Below are 20793 nucleotides of genomic sequence, written 5' to 3'. Positions count from 1 at the left end.
ATTACATGTCCGTTAGACGGAAACCCTTGATTTGTTAAACTCTCGCGAGATTTCTTTGATTTGTTTCTTAATTGTGCATGTTTTACAAATTAATTACGTTTTATAACATGAAGAACCTGTGGTTAAAATATTGGAAGGTTTAGGGACAGAATACTTCTCGTTAGAATTAGAGAAGGATCACGATTTAGTAAATGGTAACTCTCGCGAGATCCTCCGCGGATCAGGGGTTCCCTTCCAGACACGAGCTTATCTTGACGGCTCTGGTATCTGATAGCTAGCTGTTAGCTTACGGAGTAAGACACATGTTTATTTGAAGCAGTTTATTTTCTTATGTATAATTTAGGAATATCTATTCATATGTTCTTGAGGTTACTGAAGTTTTACCACAGTTGTTCATTAGTGTGTTTAGCGCTAGTGAGCACCAGATGGCGGTGTTTCCCCTCGTTAGCTACACGGGCAGCGGTGGGAGCGCACAGTGGATGATCCCTGCGCGCTTTTGGAAAGGATCGTTTCTAACCTGTGAAGAGGCAGAGCGAGCAGAGCTGTGGACTGGACTGGACCCACTGTCCATTTTAACCAAGGGAATGCACGTCCAAGCTTTTAATCGTTTTGGAGATTAAAGTGATCAATGCCAACGATTTCCCCGAGGGCGATGGGCTGGTGTGCAGGTGAGCCAACGTGAGAAGAGGGACCGCTCGCACATGGGAACCGTGTCACCCAACCTTACCCGCGTTTTAACAGTTTGAAGACGGACTCCGGAGGACAGAGACATGTCCAGAGACAGCATGACAGAGGTACGAGGAGCCCCTTCACACAGTGCGAGTCACGCTTCTTTACCGAAGGAGAACGGACACGCCGCGTCGAGCCCCGCTCAGCCCAACTTTCCCCCTCCCTCAGCGGGGAACACACCCGAGGATCCCCCGGTGTCCTCCACCAGCGAGCTGACCCAAACCTGGGTCCACCTCGCTAAAACATTTGTTCTCATTTTCCCCATTTACGCACTGGGCTATTTTGAGTTCAGTTTCAGCTGGCTGCTGATCGGACTTGTTATCTTTTTCTGGTGGAGGAGGAACACAGGAGGGAAGCACAGCAGGCTGAGCCGAGCTCTGGCTTTCTTTGAGCAGGAGGAGAGAAGTGTCAAACACAGTCTGACCACCTCTGATCTACCACCATGGGTATTTATTTATTTATTTATTTATTTATTAGGGGTGCATGTCAATAAGCATTACTGTAAATATGTCAGAATTAGCCAAAAAGGTCAGTTTTCATCTGTAGTTCCTGGCCAGATGAAAAGTTGGCAACCTAAAATCAGTATAAAAATTAATAAATTAATTAACAGAGAAGTTATAACAACAAGGTGATAATTACATTAAGAGCAGTGAACAGACATGGGCAGCAATAAAAGCAGAGAAGTCACAAAACAGCACAACAACACAAGCAAGGTCAACAACAAACAAACAAATGCAAGCAAGGACAGACGTGAGAAAACAACTTCATGAAATTAGACATAAGCAAAGATGCTGAAGAGCAAAAACAGAGCAACAGCAAAAGGTAAGGTCTATCAGTCAGCAGTACAAGTATTAATTTTTGATTTGCCAAATGATGGCATCTGAAGGCTTGTGTGTGACAGATTTGGTTTCTTATAAGCCGTGTTCTTAACTGTCTAGAGAAGGACCTTTAAGTGGCAAGTTCTCTGATATGAGCTGGTGCATCATTTCATTCATGTGCTGCTTTAATTGACGAGGCAGATTGAATGAAGGAAATAGATGAAATCATGTCCACAGTCCGAGCTGAGCTCTTTCTCTGAAGAGCTTGTGGTATTTCTGTGATCAATATGTTTGAGTTTCCAGGAAAAAACAATCAGCTGACAGGAGCAGGAGGAGCAGAGTTGAGCTGTAAAGCTGTGATGGAGCAGCTGTTCCCCCAGCACTGACATTAGACTGAGTCCCAGTCTAAATACAGCAGGGTACAATGGTAAACCAGACACCATGCTGGAAAGGCAACATGCCCACAGGGTCCCTGTTATTTTGGGATCCAGACTGCTATATCTCTTGCAGTAACCCGCTCTATTACTGCAACACTTGTCAGACACTATTAGATAACACTGGAGTTCTTGACTTTTCCTTGTCAGGGTTAACAGATTAGTGTTGAGGGTTATGTTGGGAATTTACCAAAACATCCTCAAAGACCCTCAGTAGTATGTAAATCAGTGAGATAACAGACATACCTAAACACAAAAGCCCACCAGAATAATAACACAATAATAGATTACATATACAACAAAAATATAAATGAAATGCAACGCTTTTGTTTTTGATCCCATTTTTCATGAGTTGAAGTGAAAGACTAGTCTAAGACTTATGGTCTTTGTTGCCAGATTTGTTAAGATCCATGTTAGTGACCACTAAGTCTGAGATCTTTTCAATCAACTCCTGAAAAATGGGAGCAAAAGTGTTGTGTTTATGTTTTGTTGTATATTATTTACTGCCAATATATGCATCTCTTTTTGTCACAGCTCCATATGTCACGTGACTTTTCCTCATGTAATCCATGTTGTTAACCACTGCCTGGAGGAGCTTATTATCCCCTTGATGATATGATTGTGTCATCAGGGGGAAACATCTGAAAGTAATGGCTTAGCTTCTTTATAGGGTGTGATACATATTTAATTTATATTTAATATTAATTAATATTTTCCTGAATGAAAGTTATACAGTGTTTATGTGTCAGTAATTTAAAGGGATGGGTCATCTCAAAATCAAAAATATATCTTTTTCTTCCCACTTGTAGTGCTTTTTATCCATCTAATTAGTTTTGGTGTGAGTTGCCGAGTTTTGGAGATGTAGATGTAGAGATGTCTACCGTCTCACCAATATAATGGAACTAGTTGGCACTCAGCTTGTAGTGCTCAAAGTGCCAAAAAAGAAAAAAAGAAAAGTTGAAAAACTCAACAGCAATGTCTCCTTCCAGAAATAATGATCTGGTCGCTCAAGATAATTCAGAGACCTTTGATGCGAGCAGTTTCATGTAGGAGGTATCTTCTTCCTCCCAAACTACACCCCAGAAGGAGGCGTGCATCTACTCATGGACGAGAGGCTCGTGACAGCGTGGGATACATTAAAATCAGCTAAGCTTAATCAGCTGGCAGCACTTTTTTTTTTTACTGTGAAAGTCTGCGACACAACCTTTGACCCCACATCTGGTCAAATAATGGGATGATCTGACAGCGGTGTAGGCCGACCGATAGCTGTAATGGATGACAGAGCGGGATGTAAACATTAATGACGTCCTCAGCTGAGCTGTAACCTCTCATCCATGAGTAGATGCTAACTTCCTTCTGCATGGTGACATGGTTTGTAGGTGTAGTTAAAAACAAACTGTTCCTACATGAAATTATGTTACATGTATTCTTTTGGTGTTTTGAGCACCACAAACCGAGTGCCATCAAGTTTCATTATGTTTGAGAAAAGGCAGACATCTCTCTGGCTGTTATCTCCAAAACTTGGCAACTCACACCAAAACAATTTAGATGGATTTAGATGAATTTCATATTCTGTTCCATATTGGCGCTACTGGAAGTCCAAAGGACAGAGATTAGTCCCTTCATGTATAAGTGCACTTTGTGTCTCCTGTAGTGGAAGAGAGTGAAATTTGGAGACGTCTCAGACTCTTTTTTTTAGGACCCCAGATAGTCTCAGGAGTCCAGTTTGGAAATCACTAAGGAAACAGTATAGATTACATTTAATCGAGTGCTAACCAAGCACAAAATACTGCTGAAGTAACCTGAAAATTAAAGTGAGCATCAAGTGTCAGCTGCTTACTAACGCCCCCGTTAAACTAACTGAACTAAACTATAAGTCAAACACTTTACAGTTTAACTGGTTTGTGATGTTCAGTGCAGCCTCATGTTTGGAGTAAAAGGCTTATTCTGCTGACACATGGCTGAGGAGGCATCGCGGCTATTAAATGGAGCTGGAGGAGCTTGGTGGGGTAGAGCCACAGCATCCCACTTAGAGGCATTATTGAATGGCCTCCACACCCCCGGTCTTAAGTCTGCGGCTGTTAGGGGAAAGTGCAAGTCAAGCACTACACGTTCCTCTGGTCATCCCTCCTGTGGCTGTGTATAACCATCTCAAAAAAGATTTACAGTGATTGATTAGCATCCCCAGACTGACTGACAGGCTGAGCACATCAATACTGCGCTGTCGTCAGCGGCGGGTATTTTCACCAGTGATAGCTCCTAAATCTCAGCTCAGTTTCTCCCCAGCAGGCAGAGGTGAGTCTTAATAGACACATCACTGCCGTCACACAGGCTTTTTTTTTTTTTGGGAGTGCCTCCATTCCCAAACTTCTATTAGTGAAGTGTTCTCCTCCTCCTTGTTCCAGTTTACACCATCAGCTGTATTCATCCCAGCTGAGTCATTGGCTGGCTGGTGAAGCAGCTACTTATGCAGAAAGTATCAGCATGGGTCTTCATTAAATATCACATGGTAATAGAAATTAAAAGGTTAGTGTCTCACTAACTGCTGGTATATTTATTATTTTGATCTGATCCGTCAGGTGTCTGATCAACATCACTGCAGGTCCATAAATATATACATAGATGCTGGTTAAATTTCAGAGGGCCAAGGACATGACAACATTTAGTGAATGAAACACCTTGAGCAAACACACACCTCATATGTGTCCTTCTATCTATCTATCTTTAAAACACCGTATACTAAAACAATTAGGGTGGATCAGAGAATAATGGTAAGTCGAGGCTTTCCCAGGCCAGGGCAGAGATGTAATCTCTCCGCTTAGTCCTCGGTCTGCCCCGTGGCCTCCTCCCAGCTGGACGTGCCTGGAGGAACACCTCCCTAGGGAGGCGACCAGGTGGCATCCTTACAAGCTGCCTGAACCACCTCGAGGAGCAGCGGCTCTCCTCCGAGTTCCTCACGGATGACTGAGCTTCTCATCTTATCCTTGAGGGAGATGCCAGCCACCCTCCTGAGAAAAAAAAAACATTTCGGCTGCTCATATCTATCTTCAAACCGCAGTTTAGTTTTTACCAAGGTTAAATTGAATTCTTTTCCACCCAAACTTTAATCTCCAATTGAAATGTGATCCATTATGAACTTTGAAGTTACACTTGAGTAGGGTTTAACTTGTAAGATAGATTGAACAAAATAATCAGGTTCCTCGAAGAAAGATAAGGAAGGAAGATTGAAACAACTGTCAAACAAACAGTGAAAGAAATGCAGCTGTACATTCAATACTCTTGGTGGCTCTGAGATTTTTTAGGGTGAGGGTTTGCCATATACTGATACAAGTATTGGGTATCAGGCCGATACTATGCTTATGTACTCATAAAACTACTCTGATGGTAGGCAGTTGGGTAAAACATCTAAAGGTTTGCTAATGCTAACCACAGGAAACAACAAAAATTTGTTACATTCAGAAAGTTAGTTAGTTGGTATGTTGTGATAATAAAGTCATTGTAAGAACTGTAACGATATTGTTAAGTAGGTGTATCAGTATCAGCAAGTACCCAAGTGTAAGTACTTGTACTAGTACATGGTCTGCATCCCGAGCTTACACAACTGTTTGTAATCAGATTTTAATTAGCTGTATTGCTCAAAAGAGGAGAAATTAGAGCCAATAAGGTAACTAACTTTTTGGCTAGCTCTTAAACAATGTCACATTTTGTAAAGGAATACAAAGCAGCTGAAAATGAACAGTTATCACCCTTATTTTATACTTGGCCTGCGTCCCTACACCACCTGATTTTTGATTTATTTATTTTAATTTGGCTAAGGAAGAATCTCCATTTTGATTCAACTCCAATCAAGTTCAGTTGCCATCAGTAAACTTGGATTTACAATACAGAGATAAGCTTTTAGTTGTGCAGCAGAGCTCTGCCTAATTTTAAATCTGGATTTATTCATTTTAAACAGTTTTGCTAAACTCTGATTAGAGCTAATCATAGATGAAATGAATCTTTATTGGTGCAGCCCAGTCCTATTAAACATGAAGCATTACATCATTTGTAGCACAGCCTGCTTGATTCCAGGTTCCTGATCAGTGTGTTGTACAGAGGAGTCAGATATTCTGCATTATAGCAGACAAGTAAAGGCACTTAATATGTCTGTGTGACTTATGAGATGTATTGTACTGTAATTATAGTTTGAAAGGTACAAATTATGTGTCTGAAATCAGTAGATGTCAGCTGAATCAAATAGTTCAACTGCTGCATCTCTAAATGTGGTACTTGATATAAATGTGATGCCTCATTAACAGTTTGTATTTCAAGTTTGTCCTCATTACTTTCCAGACTCTGTGTGCTCAGTGCAGGTGATTTGAGCCACAGCTGCGACGATTAACCAATCATTTGTCAGCTGTTAAATTAGTCTCCAACTATTCTGATAATAGATTAATCATTTTGAGCCCAAATTCTCTGATTTCAGTTTTCTTTAGTCCTCCATGAGAGTAAAATGAATATCTTTGGGTTGTGGACAAAAACAAGACATTTGAGGAAGTCACCCTGGGCTTTGGGAAGCACAGAACATTTTGTAACACTATATGACATTTTATTGGCCAAACAATATATCGATTAATCAAGAAAAAGATTAATAGACTAGTTGATAATGAAAATAATTGCTAGTTGCAGCCCTCATTTGAACTCAGGGAGAGTAAGCCTCATAGTTTCAAAACCCGAGCACGCTCAGGACATAAACCCTAATGACAGTACAGCAACGAGCTAAATAATTAAGATGCTTTGCTCCCACTCTCTGCTGCACAGCTCAGTTTTCTCAGCCAGCACTTAAACGTGTCCGTTTGAGGATATCATCCATTACTTCACCTACATTGTGTGAATAAGGTCACTGTGTCAGCAGCAATAATGAAGCCTCGCCAGCGCGCCTTCAAAAGATTATATTGTTTCCACCATCGTAATATAAAATGTAGGCCTCAATCTGTCATATTAGCTGGAACTTTCTGTCCCCCGTCCTCCTGCTCGTCTCCACTTTATTCACACTTTGACAGAAATGCTGGATAAGCATTTTGCTGCCTCCATAAGGAGCAGTGCTGTCCCTTGTAGCTGTCGCACCACATGTCAGATCTCACCAACACTCCGGCCAGATATGTGTCGCTTTATCTTACTGTTGAGATTAGGGAATAAACACCTTCAGTTCACCGTGACGGAGAGAGGCAGGGTTGTTTATCTGTTATTTATTAAGGTGGAGTGTGTGTGCATCGCTGCACCATTGTGCACAGTATTGACTTCATTCCAGGCATTTCCTTTACCTCGTGTTAAATCAATGCCTGATTTACTTTGGCCGTTCAAGAAGATTAGTCAAACTGCAGCTCAGTCTCAAAGCACAGGAGATCTGCGGAGGTCTGGAGGTGTGAGGCTGGGATTAAATACTGGTAATTTAGAAACATTACAAAAGCACAGTTTTAAGGTAATCTTATTTCTATCTTCTTAGGCAAATAACACAAATAACATGGCATGAATTGCCTGATATCAGACAGAATTGTCAAATCATTACACTCCATTTATATTTTCAGAGAGAATCAGTCAAGAGTGCACAGATCTGAAGGTCTGGAGACTGAACTTTGCTCACATTCAACATGTGAAGAAAGAAAACTATCCTTATAAACACACAAACATGATAAAAGAAAGGTCAAACGATCAATGCATCCTTGAGCTAGAAATAAAAATCATGGAGAAATTCAATGACCTTTGCTTGAGGAGTGTTTTGAAATTTCTTCTACATCCTCCTTTCTCCTTCATCTTTATATCAAGCAGCCACTCCATATGAAAGAGCTCCTGCAACAACTGGTCTCATAGAACAAACCCCAATTCAAACAGTCTCCTTATTGTTACCTGCAATGACGGATGCCAGGTTTGTTTTATTTTGAAGGGGCAAAAAACATATGTCATATTGAAGCTTTTGCTTTTCTGTGTAGTAGAATTACAAGCCGAGGTGTAGATATAGAAATAGAATTTGACCTTGGAGTTTTTAAAGGTGAGTAACTTTAGAAATGTATGCTATTATGCTATATTATTATCAGCCCTTACCAAAGCCACTAGACTCCATTTAAAGAAACAGTAACTGTATTATTGTAAAACACACTTAATTCAAACTGGACAGAAACAAAAAAATTTTAAAAGATGTCTTGGCTCATCATTCCGCCGTTCCAACAATCACCAACTCTGGTTATTTGTTTGAAATAAACTGCTTATTTGCAGCGTTAGATGTGAAAATATTCTGACTGCATGCCGTTTCTCCTTGCTGGTTCTCTGATATCTGATCTTCCTCTCGCTCCTCCCCTGATATTATAGTGAATTAAGGGTTTATTTTGACCAAACCAGAGCTGGTGATTGCTGGAGCAGTGGAAAGATGAGCAAGACGTGAACTTTGTTGTATCCGTCTGTTTGACGAGAGAAATAAATCCACTGTTTCTGGTTCAACGAAACATATCTTACTCTCTAAAAAAAAAAGGTCTGTCTCTGCAGTGATCCTTTCCATAATGTTGTCACACACTTAGAATAGCAATCTGAGCCAGTCTCTGTTGTGTCATATCATGAAAACTGAACCCAAAAGCGAGACTCAGACAGCAGTTTAGATTGAAGCGGATTTATTCTCAAAAAAGCAAGCAGGGGGGTTGTGGGCTGATCCAGCGCTTTCAGCTGAAACAAGGCAGGCAGGCTGAGCAGGACTGGTAACAGGTAACCATGAGTGTGGATCTGAGGCACAAGGAAACAAAGGATAAGGCAAAAATTAAATTCTAGGATGAAAAAAGCAAACAAGCAACAAGTAGGCCGTAAATTAGCAACACAAATGTAGACTGAACAATCTCGTTAAGACTGGACTGCAGAGCTGGGGTATTTTTGGCAGCAGGAGTTGATTGGCAGCAGGAGCTGATTGGCAGCAGGACTGATGGGAGCCACACAAAGACACACAGAGGCAGAGGGACAAACAAGGAACCACAAGAAACACAGAGAAAACACCTGACACCTGAGGAATGAGGCAAAGGCACAGACTTTGACAGTCTCCAGTAAAAACCAAGCGCCATAAATGTCGTAGCTCAGTTTTACTTCTGACAGCTGCAGCACTCTGCTTCAATAAAGGACCAATTTCAAAAACGGATGTTGTTCCCTATTAGTCATTTAGACACAAAACATCCAGGCTGAAAAATACCAAAACTGAGTTCAATGCAGAGCATTTGGTACAAAAAAAAAACAACCACTGAACTGATTGGCATGAAATCTGGTGCAGATATTTATGCTGCCAAGAAAATGATTCCTTCTTCTTTGCTCTAGCGCCACCATTAGGTTGACATCTGTAGTTTTGAATGAAATGTCTCAACAACAATGGGAGGGACTGCCGTAAGATTTAGCACAGAACGAGTAGTAAAAACTGTGATGATCCCTTAAGTTTTCATCTGACGTTATCATCAGGTCAAAATTTCACTTTGTTTGTCCAATGCTGCGCGTTGGTTTGTAAAAAAAAATACCCAATAAAATAATAATGACATTCCCATTAACCTTAGCTGTAGTTTGTGTTTGTGCAAATTAGCAAGTGTTAGCATGCTAACAGCCGAACAGTTGTGAAGATCAGAAACACTTTTCTTGCTACAGCTTTGTCATCACAAACATGGTACCATGGTGACATTAGCAATTAGCGCGCAGCTTGTGCCAAATTACAGCCTCATAGAGCTGCTAGTGAGGCTGTAGACTCTGTCTTCTTGTAATGATGCTGTTATATAAACTGCATTGCTGCACAGAACTTGTATTACTGGAACAAAATGTGATGCCTTTTTCCTTTAAATGTTTTGCCCAAGAGAAATGTGAAATCTTCAAACTGGTTTTTCCTGAGTAGCAGCTTTGAAAGCTTTTCAAAAGAAAAAAAATAGAAGATTAACTTGGCACTTGAGATGTGTACTACATACATTAGTAATTTGAAACTGTTTGAAATATGAGAGGGGAAATTTCTGCACACTTGTGGTTTATATCAGGGCGATTTCATCTCGATTTGAGTGCTGTGTGTGGAGATTTCTCACATTTAAATGAGTTCACTTTATAAAAAATGGCATTTAATGTAAGCTTTCAGTTTTAGTAATCACATAAGAATTTTGAACGGATAATTGAAAGTCAGGTTGCCACATAGATAGATCTAAACCTCCAAAGACTCAAGTTCATCTGCTCTGTTTTCTCCATTGTAGGTCCACTTCCCAGACGTAGAGCGAGTGGAGTGGCTAAACAAGGTAAAGAATTGAGCGGCTGTCTCTTGAATTTGCTTGCATGAGTGAAGCCCTCCTCCTTGCTTTTTTATAAGCTGGAGTAAATGGGATGTCTGTCGCTCCTCTTCCCACTGGGGCTGTGAATGCCGCCATACACAGGCTGCAGCACGTCTGACTTAACCATCGGCCCTGCCTCTGCAGCATGAGGAAATGCATTAACTCCCGTGAATCCCCATGGCAACAACCATCATGAGCATATGTTGCAATGATCTAGACCTTGACATGAAAATTTAATTTGTTGGAACCTGCTTGATATGTATGAGTGACTTAAATAGAACTACATTTTGAATATTTTAAAGTAACTATATCATTCACAGTGTGAGAGGTGTGCCTGTGTGAGGTAACAGGAATAGCCTAAAGAGGGTTACATGTACATACCATTTAGAATAATTATATGATGGAAAATGACAATATTTTTAAGTTTATTTCTTTTTAAAATTCTTTTCTTCCTGTCTCCCGCTCAGACAGTGAAACAGATGTGGCCGTACATCTGCCAGTTTGTGGAGAAACTGTTCCACGAGACGATCGAGCCGGCGGTGAAGGAGTCCAACTCCCACCTCAGCACCTTCTGCTTCAGCAAGATCGACATAGGCGACAAAGTGAGCCCCCTCCCCGTTAGTGTTCCTGCATGGTTCTAAGGCTGATCGTGTGTTGTTTCAGCAATGACAACACAGACTACTGGCAGCAGGTGCCCCTGGGGCAGCTGGTGAGGGTGTGTGTGTGAACGTGAACACACATGCGCGCCGCTGACATATGTGCATGGTTCATAAATAGTTTTCACGTGGGGTCGGGAGAGGGGTCGACCTTGTGTTAAACACGTGGGGGTTGGTGTTGGTGTTGTGTCGATGGACTGGGGTGGTGTAGTGTGCATAATGTTTTCCCTGTGTTGCGGTGTAGCCCCTGAGGGTCAACGGGGTCAAGGTTTATACAGAAAATGTGGATAAGAGACAGATCATCATGGACCTGCAGATCAGGTGAGCCTACCAGATCATTTTTTTCTGATTAGGGTATAAAATGGTTTCTGAAAACAGTACTGCACCAGTTGAGCATTGTGCTCCTATAACAGTGACTGACTCATAATGGACAGTTTAAAAAAAGGATCAGAATAAATGCAGCAACACCAGAGATTAAATCTTTTTATTCCACTTGGTTTGGTTGAGGATTCAGGTGTGCTACTGGTGGCTAATGTCACACCACTTGAGGCACTTTGTCAAATTTTGCTCCCACTTGAGCCACAAAAGTCTTTATATGACTGTGCTTATATGCAGTAGTGCTCCCCAAGAACCACTCTCTGATGTGTAAAGTTCCTCTTTAAGGGATTGTCAGTCTGACAGAAATAAAATAATGCAGTTAAAAGTTTTTGCGACACCCATGGTTACTGTTAATAAAAGAAAGCGTGATAAAATGCTACAGCCGACACTTGTTGAGCAGCTACGTTTTTCAGAAATGCAACAGAGGAGCAGGTAGTGCCAGCCAAACAAATACAGTTTTTTAATAAGTTTAAGAAGAAGGTCACTAATAATTGCAAAAGTGACCTGATTTCAAGCCGCACAGTATTTTTCCGCACAGTAGAGTTGGTTACCTTTCTGAGAAGTTGGAGGTGTGCAGCGTGTCGCCTGAAGCTCTTCATCACAGCTCACTCTGGCTGCTCCGTCTTGTTCCATTTCTCCCTGCAATATTTAAAACTGGTTCACTGTCAAAAAGATGCTGAAAACTCTTCAGACTCCTTCAACTGCTTCTATATAATTAAAGCCAGCAAAGCAGTTCAGCGTTAGCTTTTCAACAAACCTTGAAATATTCCACATCTTTTATACATTATTGGTTTTATTAAACTTTCAAGGCCAGCGGTGCTGTTTAACATCAGCTCTTCTCTATCTCTTTTTGCAGTTTATTTCCACATTTTCTAATGTAGAAACTTCATTTAAATCACAAAATACTTTAAGCTAGGAACCCCATTCAGACTTGTTCCACATCTTTCATACATTAGGAGATTTATTCAACTTTTCTGTCCCAATTTATACCAATTAGACGATTTCAGACTTTTGCTGCTATTCATTCTCCACAGCTATGTCTTCATACAAAGATAAGTCAGCTGTGCACTTAAGCTCCCAGCCATTAGTCAAGCAATGCAGTTTAGCTCCTAACTTACACTGTATTTTGCATCCTTCATCCCTTTTACCACTTTTCCAACTATTCACACTCCTTCCAATGCTTCTTCATGCATTTTTCAACTCTTATCTACTCATCTATACTTTCCTTCAATTGTTTCTACATACATTTAAAGCCAGCAGTGCAGTTTACCATCAGCTTTTCAACAAACCTTCCACATCTTTCATACATTATTGGTATTATTCAACCTTTAAATCATATTCATACTAATCAAACCTTTCGCACTTTTATCAACTACCTCTATTGCATCTACGTACATTTGAAGTCAGCAATGCAGTTTAGCGTCAACTTTCCGACTTTGATTCACACTGCAGTTTCTTCAGAGATTGCTGTCTTTAGTGTAAAACTTCAGCAGGAAATGTTCAGTTTGTATTAGCAGTAACTTACTACAGCTCTGATATGGTGTGAGGAGAAGAGCCTGAGCAGTAAACAGTGAGGCTGAGATCGATGAGATAATTTGAATTCAGTGGAGGAATCTCAGACTCTACCAGGTAATTAAGAGGTAATTACTTAACATAAATACATTGAATGGTTGACCATAAATAGTTTCAAAAATAAGGTTTGATTTAATTAAATCTTTAGGGTTTATAACTTTGAAGGTCTGGGAAACAGCTGGATTCAAAAATGCTAAATATGACTCAGTGGCTACAATTATATTTAGAGGAAAACCTTATGATGCATGTTTGTGTTTCTGTTTTTACAGCAGGAGTTTAAAAAAACTCCATGAAAATAATAAATAAAACATGGAGTCAGTATGTTGTCTAAATATAACCAATGTTGTACCGATCAGTGTATTGTACACTTAAGACCTTGAAAGTCTTTAAAATTGATGAAAAAGTGAAGGAACCTTGGTTCTGTTTTTTAAATCTCACATATTTTGTGCTTTTGTCACTCAGCTTCGTTGGCAACACAGAGATTGATGTAGACATCAAACGCTACTACTGCAAAGCCGGCATTAAGAGCATCCAGGTAAGAAAGCCACTTCATTGTCTGATTTGTTTTCACATCCTCACAGGGCCACTTTTCTTTGGCATGAGTCGTAGCCTCTACAATGGTTGTCAGAGAGGGAACATGAAGCGTTGGATATAAAGTGACACGGTGACTTCAGGTAAAGGTCTGTGCTGTTGGCTCTAATTTGAGAGGCTTTTTCGAGTATCAGATGAACAACAACTTTGATTTTTGTAGACCATGTAATAACAGGATGACGAAGGTATTTGGACAGATGCTTTTCCCCTGTCGCTAGAACATTATTTCTCATTATTTCTGTGCAGGGATGTCTATTAATTGGCTGCATGAATAAAGCTTTCAGCATGAGGGTATAATTTCATCATACGCTGGGATGAAAGCACAGATGACTCATGTGTACTGCGTACTCATACTGATAAGCCTGTGTTAATAATGTAGTCCATTTGTAAATAACTTTTATGAAATTCCCTACAGCACTGCTTCCCAAACTTTTTTTAACTTGTTGCAGATTTCTAAACCATAATCTTCCGCAGTCCATTTCAATACTTTCACTTACAACTGCCAACCTTTAATACGTCACTCAGCTACTGCGTGAATCTGCACCCGCCAAGTGTTCGTCAGTTTAGGAATGACAGCTTGCAGAAAGCTACTGGTTGCGTGGCAACTAGTGGCACCTCGTGAGTGTTGTCTGTCATCAACGCTAGTGCTGTATTTCAGTGGTCAACTCAAGTTCAAAGTGGAAGTGAGATGAGAAAGCCACTATATTAAAAAACACTCCATGGTTGAGGAGAAAATGGATGAAACAGGAAGTGATCTACCTTACCTGCTCAAGGAATTTGATGTTAAATGTAATTATGAGACAAATTACAAATCACCTACTACAAATTCATGGGGTTTCCTGCCTGGACCTCAGTCACATGCTGGCTCCCAAAATTAGGAGTCGTCTAAACTTTGAGAACCCCTGGTCAAAATGTTGTGAACAGTTTAACCAAAGACACATTTTCTCCTCCAAGAATAATTAATTTGAATCTTAAAAAGAGTCCCCCGTGGTGCCTTTAATTTTCCTGGTCATACATTATTCATGCAGCCTTAAGTAGCAGCTGTAGCATGACTTCTATCTGCTCACCTCCACTCCTCCTGGGGTGGTCACCCACAGCGGTGCATCCAGCCGATCTGACTGCATGTTCGAAAGAGGGCAACTGCATTTGTACGTATACGTATTTCAGCAATAAAGCCAAAAAAATATATAACAGATCAAATGCGTGCAATTAACATAATTTTAAAAAATGAACTAAAAAGAACAGATTCTCCTGCTCTCTGCTGTGCCTGGCAACACAAGTATGTTTATGTGTGTGTATGTATTGTGTTCTTGAATGTCCTTGACCCTTTTGTGTATTGCCGCAGCGAAACAAAGCAGGCCGAAAAAAACAATCAGTGTGGCTCCTCAGAGGCCTGTTAGGTTTGTCCCCGGGAGACATTTGTTGCTCACTACCCTCATTATGTAACTCAGGCAGACCTACATATCTCCCCAACTCATTATCAACCACTAATACATTAGTCCCCATCGCTCCTTGAGCTGGTGTACGTTACACAGAGCAGGTGCGTTTGACTCCGTGATCATGCTGAGATTAGTTATGGCTTTGTGAGGAGTGGGGTTAAACTCTGGCTGATATTGATCTTTTATTATGTATTTAATATCAGCCTGTCATGTGGTCCCACCACAGTGATGGAGGTCCGCTCCTCACCACAGCTACAGTATATAAAAAGCCTGTTAAGCCACCTAATAAATTACATTTTCTGATTGATTTCAATTTGCAGCAATTTTTCCTTTATAAATGAATTCATTACTGTGTGTAAGATCTGTTTATATGAGCGTTTCCTTCCCAGTCAGTTGGTGTGTTTTGCCTCGCCTTTAAGACAGTATTAGTCCTTAAGACAGATAAATCTATACTTGAAATATTTGTGTACCGTTTCGCAAGCTACTGCCTACAGAAATTATGCTTGACTGTGTAAAAACATTTTACAACAATGCAAATTCATCCCATTAAAATTAGGTTTAAATGCTTCCTCTTAAATTCAAGGACATGAAGTTCACTGAGGGTTGTGGGCTCTCTGTCTGTGTCGTTTTCTGAGAGCTGATTTAATCTCACCGATGACAAAGGAAATAATGTCTCAAATTGAACTCACCTTGACCACAGAAATAACATTAAGCCTTAAAAATTAATGTGATGGAAATTAACTTCAAAGAGCTGCGTGCAAACATTAAAAGAGCTTCATTGCCTCTGCCAAGAAAGTTATGCTCTAAGGTTTGTTTTCTGTTTGTTTTCTGTCAGCAGGATTATGGAAAAACTGCTCACCGTCTTTTCATGACACTTGATGGAAGAGAGCAGGATTGGCCAAGGAGGGAAGAATGTGTTGAATTTTGGAGCAAATCCAAATGACGGAGCAGATACACAAATGATTTTTTACTTGTGTTAACATCATGACAAAGGTCCCTTTCAACACTGGTGTTTATGACAAAATGAAACATTCAGAATAACATAATTAATTCAGCTTCACTGAGGCACAACCATATTTTGACATAATTCTGACAGTTTTGGAAATATACCCAGACATATATTGTGGTTGTGCTTGCAGGATCAGTGATCAAACTAGGATCACTGCCAATTACAATCAGTGAAAACAGTCAACCAACTCCTTGTCTTGTTTTCCCACTTTGAAAAAAATATGATAAAAGCTCAAATATTCTCTGCAGGGTTGCAAATTTTGTGCATTTTCTTTAACTGATTGTCGAAAACGTTAACAATTGATTAATAATTCACAAGATACAAAACTCACCTCTTTTTCTCATTTTAAGTTTTATTTTAAAAAATCTAGTGACACATTAGTAATGGGAAATATTAATTTAGGCAGCAGTTTAAGCAAACAAAATAATTAAAAACATAAGGCTCTCACTAGAAACAGCTGCTCTTGTCCTCATTCAGCAAATGGTTCAACTAAATGTCAGATGGGGTGTCAAATCTAGACTAACAAAGCAAACCAAACCAAACTGTGATGAAAAACTATGGAGAAATAGCACACAAAACATACATTAATGAATATAAATCAGTTCAATTCTTAATGGCAAGTAATGATTAATGATTAGCATCCCTAATTCTTTTCCTCCTTTTGTCCACTCAACCTGTCGGTCCTCGGATACTAGTTTAATAACCTCTTGTTAGTGTCTGTTTCAAGAGTGTTCTCGGTTTTGGTTGGACAAGATTTTCTCACTGTCCATCCTAAAAATACAAATATAACCTCAAAACAAATCTACTGGTGCTAGAATTCGACCATCCTTTGTTCCTTGGTGTGGATTAGAGCAGCTGTGTGGTGTCCACATGACACACGTAAAGCACTTCCAGCACCATAATCCCTGTAATTGTCCTAATATGTTACGGAGAAGGTGGAGGATGACACGGGGCAGGTGTGAAATCGGGCTGCGATCGAGTTTCCGACCTGTCATGTGCCACAGCTACAGCGGCTCCGCTGCAGAAGAATGTCAAGGGCCGGCGAGGCGTGACTTCCCTTTGTGTATCTGTGTGTCACTGTGTTCCTTTTGTGTTTCCATAGATCCACGGCGTGTTGAGGGTGGTGATGGAGCCGTTGCTGGGCGATATGCCTCTTGTTGGAGCTCTGTCGGTGTTCTTCCTCAAGAAGCCAGTAAGTCCAGACGCTGATAATATGACACTCGTTAATTCAATTAAAGCTGTTTAAACGAGCAGCAGTGGAAGTTACAATGACGCCGCAGTCTGAATAAATGCAATATGATTAGAGTAGGAGGATATTAAACCGGGATTTGTTTTTTGAAATGCAAAACCGCATCTCTCCTAAATGTTTTCCAGCACTCGAGACTGTGCAGCAGTGTCATATTATTATTCTACATGGCATTTGAGAAATAATGAGAGTTCTGCATTTGCTTTAATCTTGTTCTTTATATTCAGTATCTTGCTCAGGTTCCTCTGTAAATATCGCAAAGTGTACCGAATATGTTTTATACTCCAGTTTGGTTCTCTGTGTATTTTATATTCCCTCTAAATTTCCTGAAATTGCGCCTCATAAAACAAATTGGTCCTTGGTTTTCTGCCGTTCGCATGCTGTTTACCTCTCTCAGGCAGAAATAATGGATCTAGTTTGGACTTCTAAGTGTTAATTTAATAAGTCAAATCTCAGCTGAAATCATAGTACGCAGTGTTTCTTCATTCATCTTCATTTTACAACCAAAACTTCCAGTTTAATATCTGTTTGTTCTCCTTCCCTGGCATTGCTATCAACATTTTCTGTGCTCTTGCAGCTTAAAGGGTAACTTAAGTATTTTTCAACCTGGACTGAATTTCCCCATGTTTTTGTGTCTAAGTGACTTATGGGGTAGGAGGGAGAGTGCTGCAGCCGGCAAGAGTGAAACTGAGCTGCAACATACTCCCACTATATCTCTCTGTTCAAAGCTACCAGACTCCATTGACAAAATATTCATTTGTTTGTGTTATTGTGGTAATTTTATGTTACCGTGTTACTAACCCATGGTGGCGTCTCCACTAAAGCGTTTTTTTCTTGCCAGGCGCTGTTCTGAAAACCCTCAGCTGGGAGCGCATGAGAGTGTTTGAGAGCTGGGTGAAAAATGACAGTGACGAGGGTAGCGTTTTTTAGGCGATCAGAAAAAAACGGTCAGTGCAAAGACTTGATGCTCCGATTGGAAGACTGGTTGCTTTGAACAGAAAACTATAGTGTCTGTTCATGGTTGATATTATTTATTTATGTCTTTATACAGTCTGTGCCTGTCAGCGTCTAAAACAAGTACTTTTAGTTGACGTACTTTGATGTAATGCTGTAGCTCAGTGACTGCAATGGACCAGTTTTAGAGTTGGACCGATATATTGTTCATAGAACGTATAGTGCAGAAAACAATACGGGGTGATTTAAATTTAGCACAAAGAGGAACATTATTAGGACAGTGTGTAAATGCTGAGAATCTATGCTTCTTGTTTTGCACCCTGCCCCAGGAATAGAAAATGTTGTTGGTCCAGATTTAAAGATACTGAAGTAATTTGAAGTATTTCTGTTTAATAACTCTGCTTTACTTTACATGGTTTGCATTTCATGTTACCAGTTGTTTAATCTTCCGGTGCACATTCCATCAATCTCCCTGTTCAACCCCTGTGCAGAGCCACTGCTGCACAGCTTAAAATTGTTTGACCGATTTATATGAAATGGGAGGACCCAGTGGAACTATAGCAGAGCTTTAAATAGCTGCAGATCAAGCCAGCCCTACTTTGGCAGATTTCACTACCCCAGGCATTCAGCTAAAGCTCAAGGTGGAGATCTTACAGTAGGAGGCTGAAGGCAGCGGCTCTCATCAGTAAATCGTGGCGCAGTCCCACATGCTTGCACACACACTTATACGTCCCAATCCTCTGCCTGCGTCTAGATGAGTACATTACACTGGTATACTGGAGGAGAGAGGATATAAATTGCAAAACCAATCTCATAAAAAAAAAAAAAAAATCATGGTATTTCATGTCCTGGAATTCAAATAACTCATCGTCCATCTTGCAGCGTACCGTACAAGGCCTGATCCTGAGTGCCAAATGAAAAGGAAACATTTCCAGACCATAAGAGGTCTTGGCCGTGGCAGGTCTGTGTGATCACACTAATGTGACTCAGTGCAGTGTAAATAAAAAGATGCAACACATTCTGCTGTGAGACCACTAAAGAGATTTCATTGCTCTGGCTCAGCTGAACAGTCTGACACTTTAAATGAGGATTTATAAGTCCAGCAGTGGCGGATATCGACTCTATACTCCTGGTTATATTGTGAACTTGTCTATGCATTATCCACTAATGTATTGATTAATTAATGGGTTGGACTCAATCAGATTATTAATCTTTAGGCTGCAAAATGTCCACAATAATTATGAAATTGATGTCTTAAAGGGCAAGTGTGAAGGATTTAGTGGCAAATAGCAGTGAGATTAAACAGCTTACACCTCGCCTCACCCTCTCCTTCCAAGCCAGCAGGAGATATGATGACGCTTATGAATATTATGTTAAATTTCTGCCACGTTCTGCCATTAAATCCCTGCAAATCTTACACGCCGGACCGTTGAAAGAAGAGTTAGAGATTTGGGAAATAACAGTCACAGAATCATTTAGTCAAGTGAGAATTAAAAGAGGATTGGTCATGCGCTCTCTGCTGCAACGCTGGAGGGAACCAAACGATTATATCATCGGCTGGCTTGAAAATCATTTCAAAAACCTTCAGGAGCCGTGCTAAAAATTTCTGCAGAGAATTAGATGAGAACTCTTTTGTCTGTAAGTAAAATATGAAGTTCCAGCCAGGAGACAGTTAGCTTAGCTTAGCATAAAGACTGAAAACAGTGGGAAATAGCTGACCTATTTCTGTCCAAAGGTAAAAAAAAAAATCCATTGCAGTTAATTCATGATGTCTTGTAGACTCCAGGTGTACCTGGATGTTGCTCTTGTTCGTTTTTTTATTTATATTTTCTTCATTATTATATTTGTTCAATTATTTTTTAGCAATTTGTTTAAGCTGCACCCTCTCTAAACATGCTGTTAGAGGGAGTTCTGGTCTGTTTTTTCACTGTAGAAGTACATTAATTTAACCTCCCTCTTCCCAAGGGGATCAATAGGGTATTTCAGATTCTGATTCTAATTAAGACTTTTTGAAAAATCTTGAAAAACTTATTTCAGCTGTTTATAACAGCTGCTGACTCCTGACTCCTCTTAACTGCTCAGTGGAAGCTGCGAGTGTTAAGCAGCTGCTTCAGTTTGGAATCTCGTCCAGTGAAAACTTGAGCTCAGTTCAGTCCAAAGATTCACAGCAAGACGAAACCATTGTAGAACGTCGCAGGGAAAAGTTTCACCAGTGTTAACTGGCCCGTCGTATCTCGACTCAAGCCAGCTGATGGCATTGTCTGTCAAGATGACTGATAAACTGACAGTTCACATTTTCCTCCTCGCTGCTCACATTCAGTGTCATTATCTGCTGCTCGCTCTCTCACTCTGCTCGACCACACTCCTTACACACACACACCTTTTCCACTTTTGCCTGCTTCATCAATACTAGAAATGCAGCCGTATCCCAAAACACTACAAATTATATCCATCTTAAAAACAATCAGGTAGTTAGAACTATGGGGATGATTTACTGTCTTGTCCATTCACACTGATATAAACTGGCACATTGCAGATGAGATCATTACGAGTAGTTTCAAGTTTTAGCAAGACTCAATGAGAATTTTATGCTTTTCGTTAGTGTTGTTTGATTCTTTATTTGGCTTTTTCACTTTGTATTGACATTTTACATTGCTGTGGTTT

At 40.2% G+C, this 20793-nt stretch overlaps 1 protein-coding gene across 1 annotated transcript in view; it reads left to right on the top strand.

Moving 5' to 3' along the window:
- The first annotated feature begins 445 nt into the window (after positions 1-445).
- esyt2b (extended synaptotagmin-like protein 2b) overlaps positions 446-20793 on the top strand; it is a 52022-nt gene continuing 31674 nt past the window's right edge. The window contains exons 1-6 of the mRNA XM_084747169.1: positions 446-1175; positions 10210-10251; positions 10752-10886; positions 11185-11261; positions 13353-13425; positions 17032-17121. Of these exons, the coding sequence (XP_084603295.1) occupies positions 771-1175; positions 10210-10251; positions 10752-10886; positions 11185-11261; positions 13353-13425; positions 17032-17121 (822 nt within the window). The 5' untranslated portion in view covers positions 446-770. The remainder of the gene's footprint in view (positions 1176-10209; positions 10252-10751; positions 10887-11184; positions 11262-13352; positions 13426-17031; positions 17122-20793) is intronic.

The sequence above is a fragment of the Lutjanus erythropterus genome, chromosome 21 (assembly GCF_056507025.1).
Source record: "Lutjanus erythropterus isolate fLutEry1 chromosome 21, fLutEry1.hap2, whole genome shotgun sequence".
In the NCBI taxonomy this organism is placed as follows: Eukaryota; Metazoa; Chordata; class Actinopteri; order Lutjaniformes; family Lutjanidae; genus Lutjanus; species Lutjanus erythropterus.
This window is presented reverse-complemented; position numbering and strand designations above follow the sequence as displayed.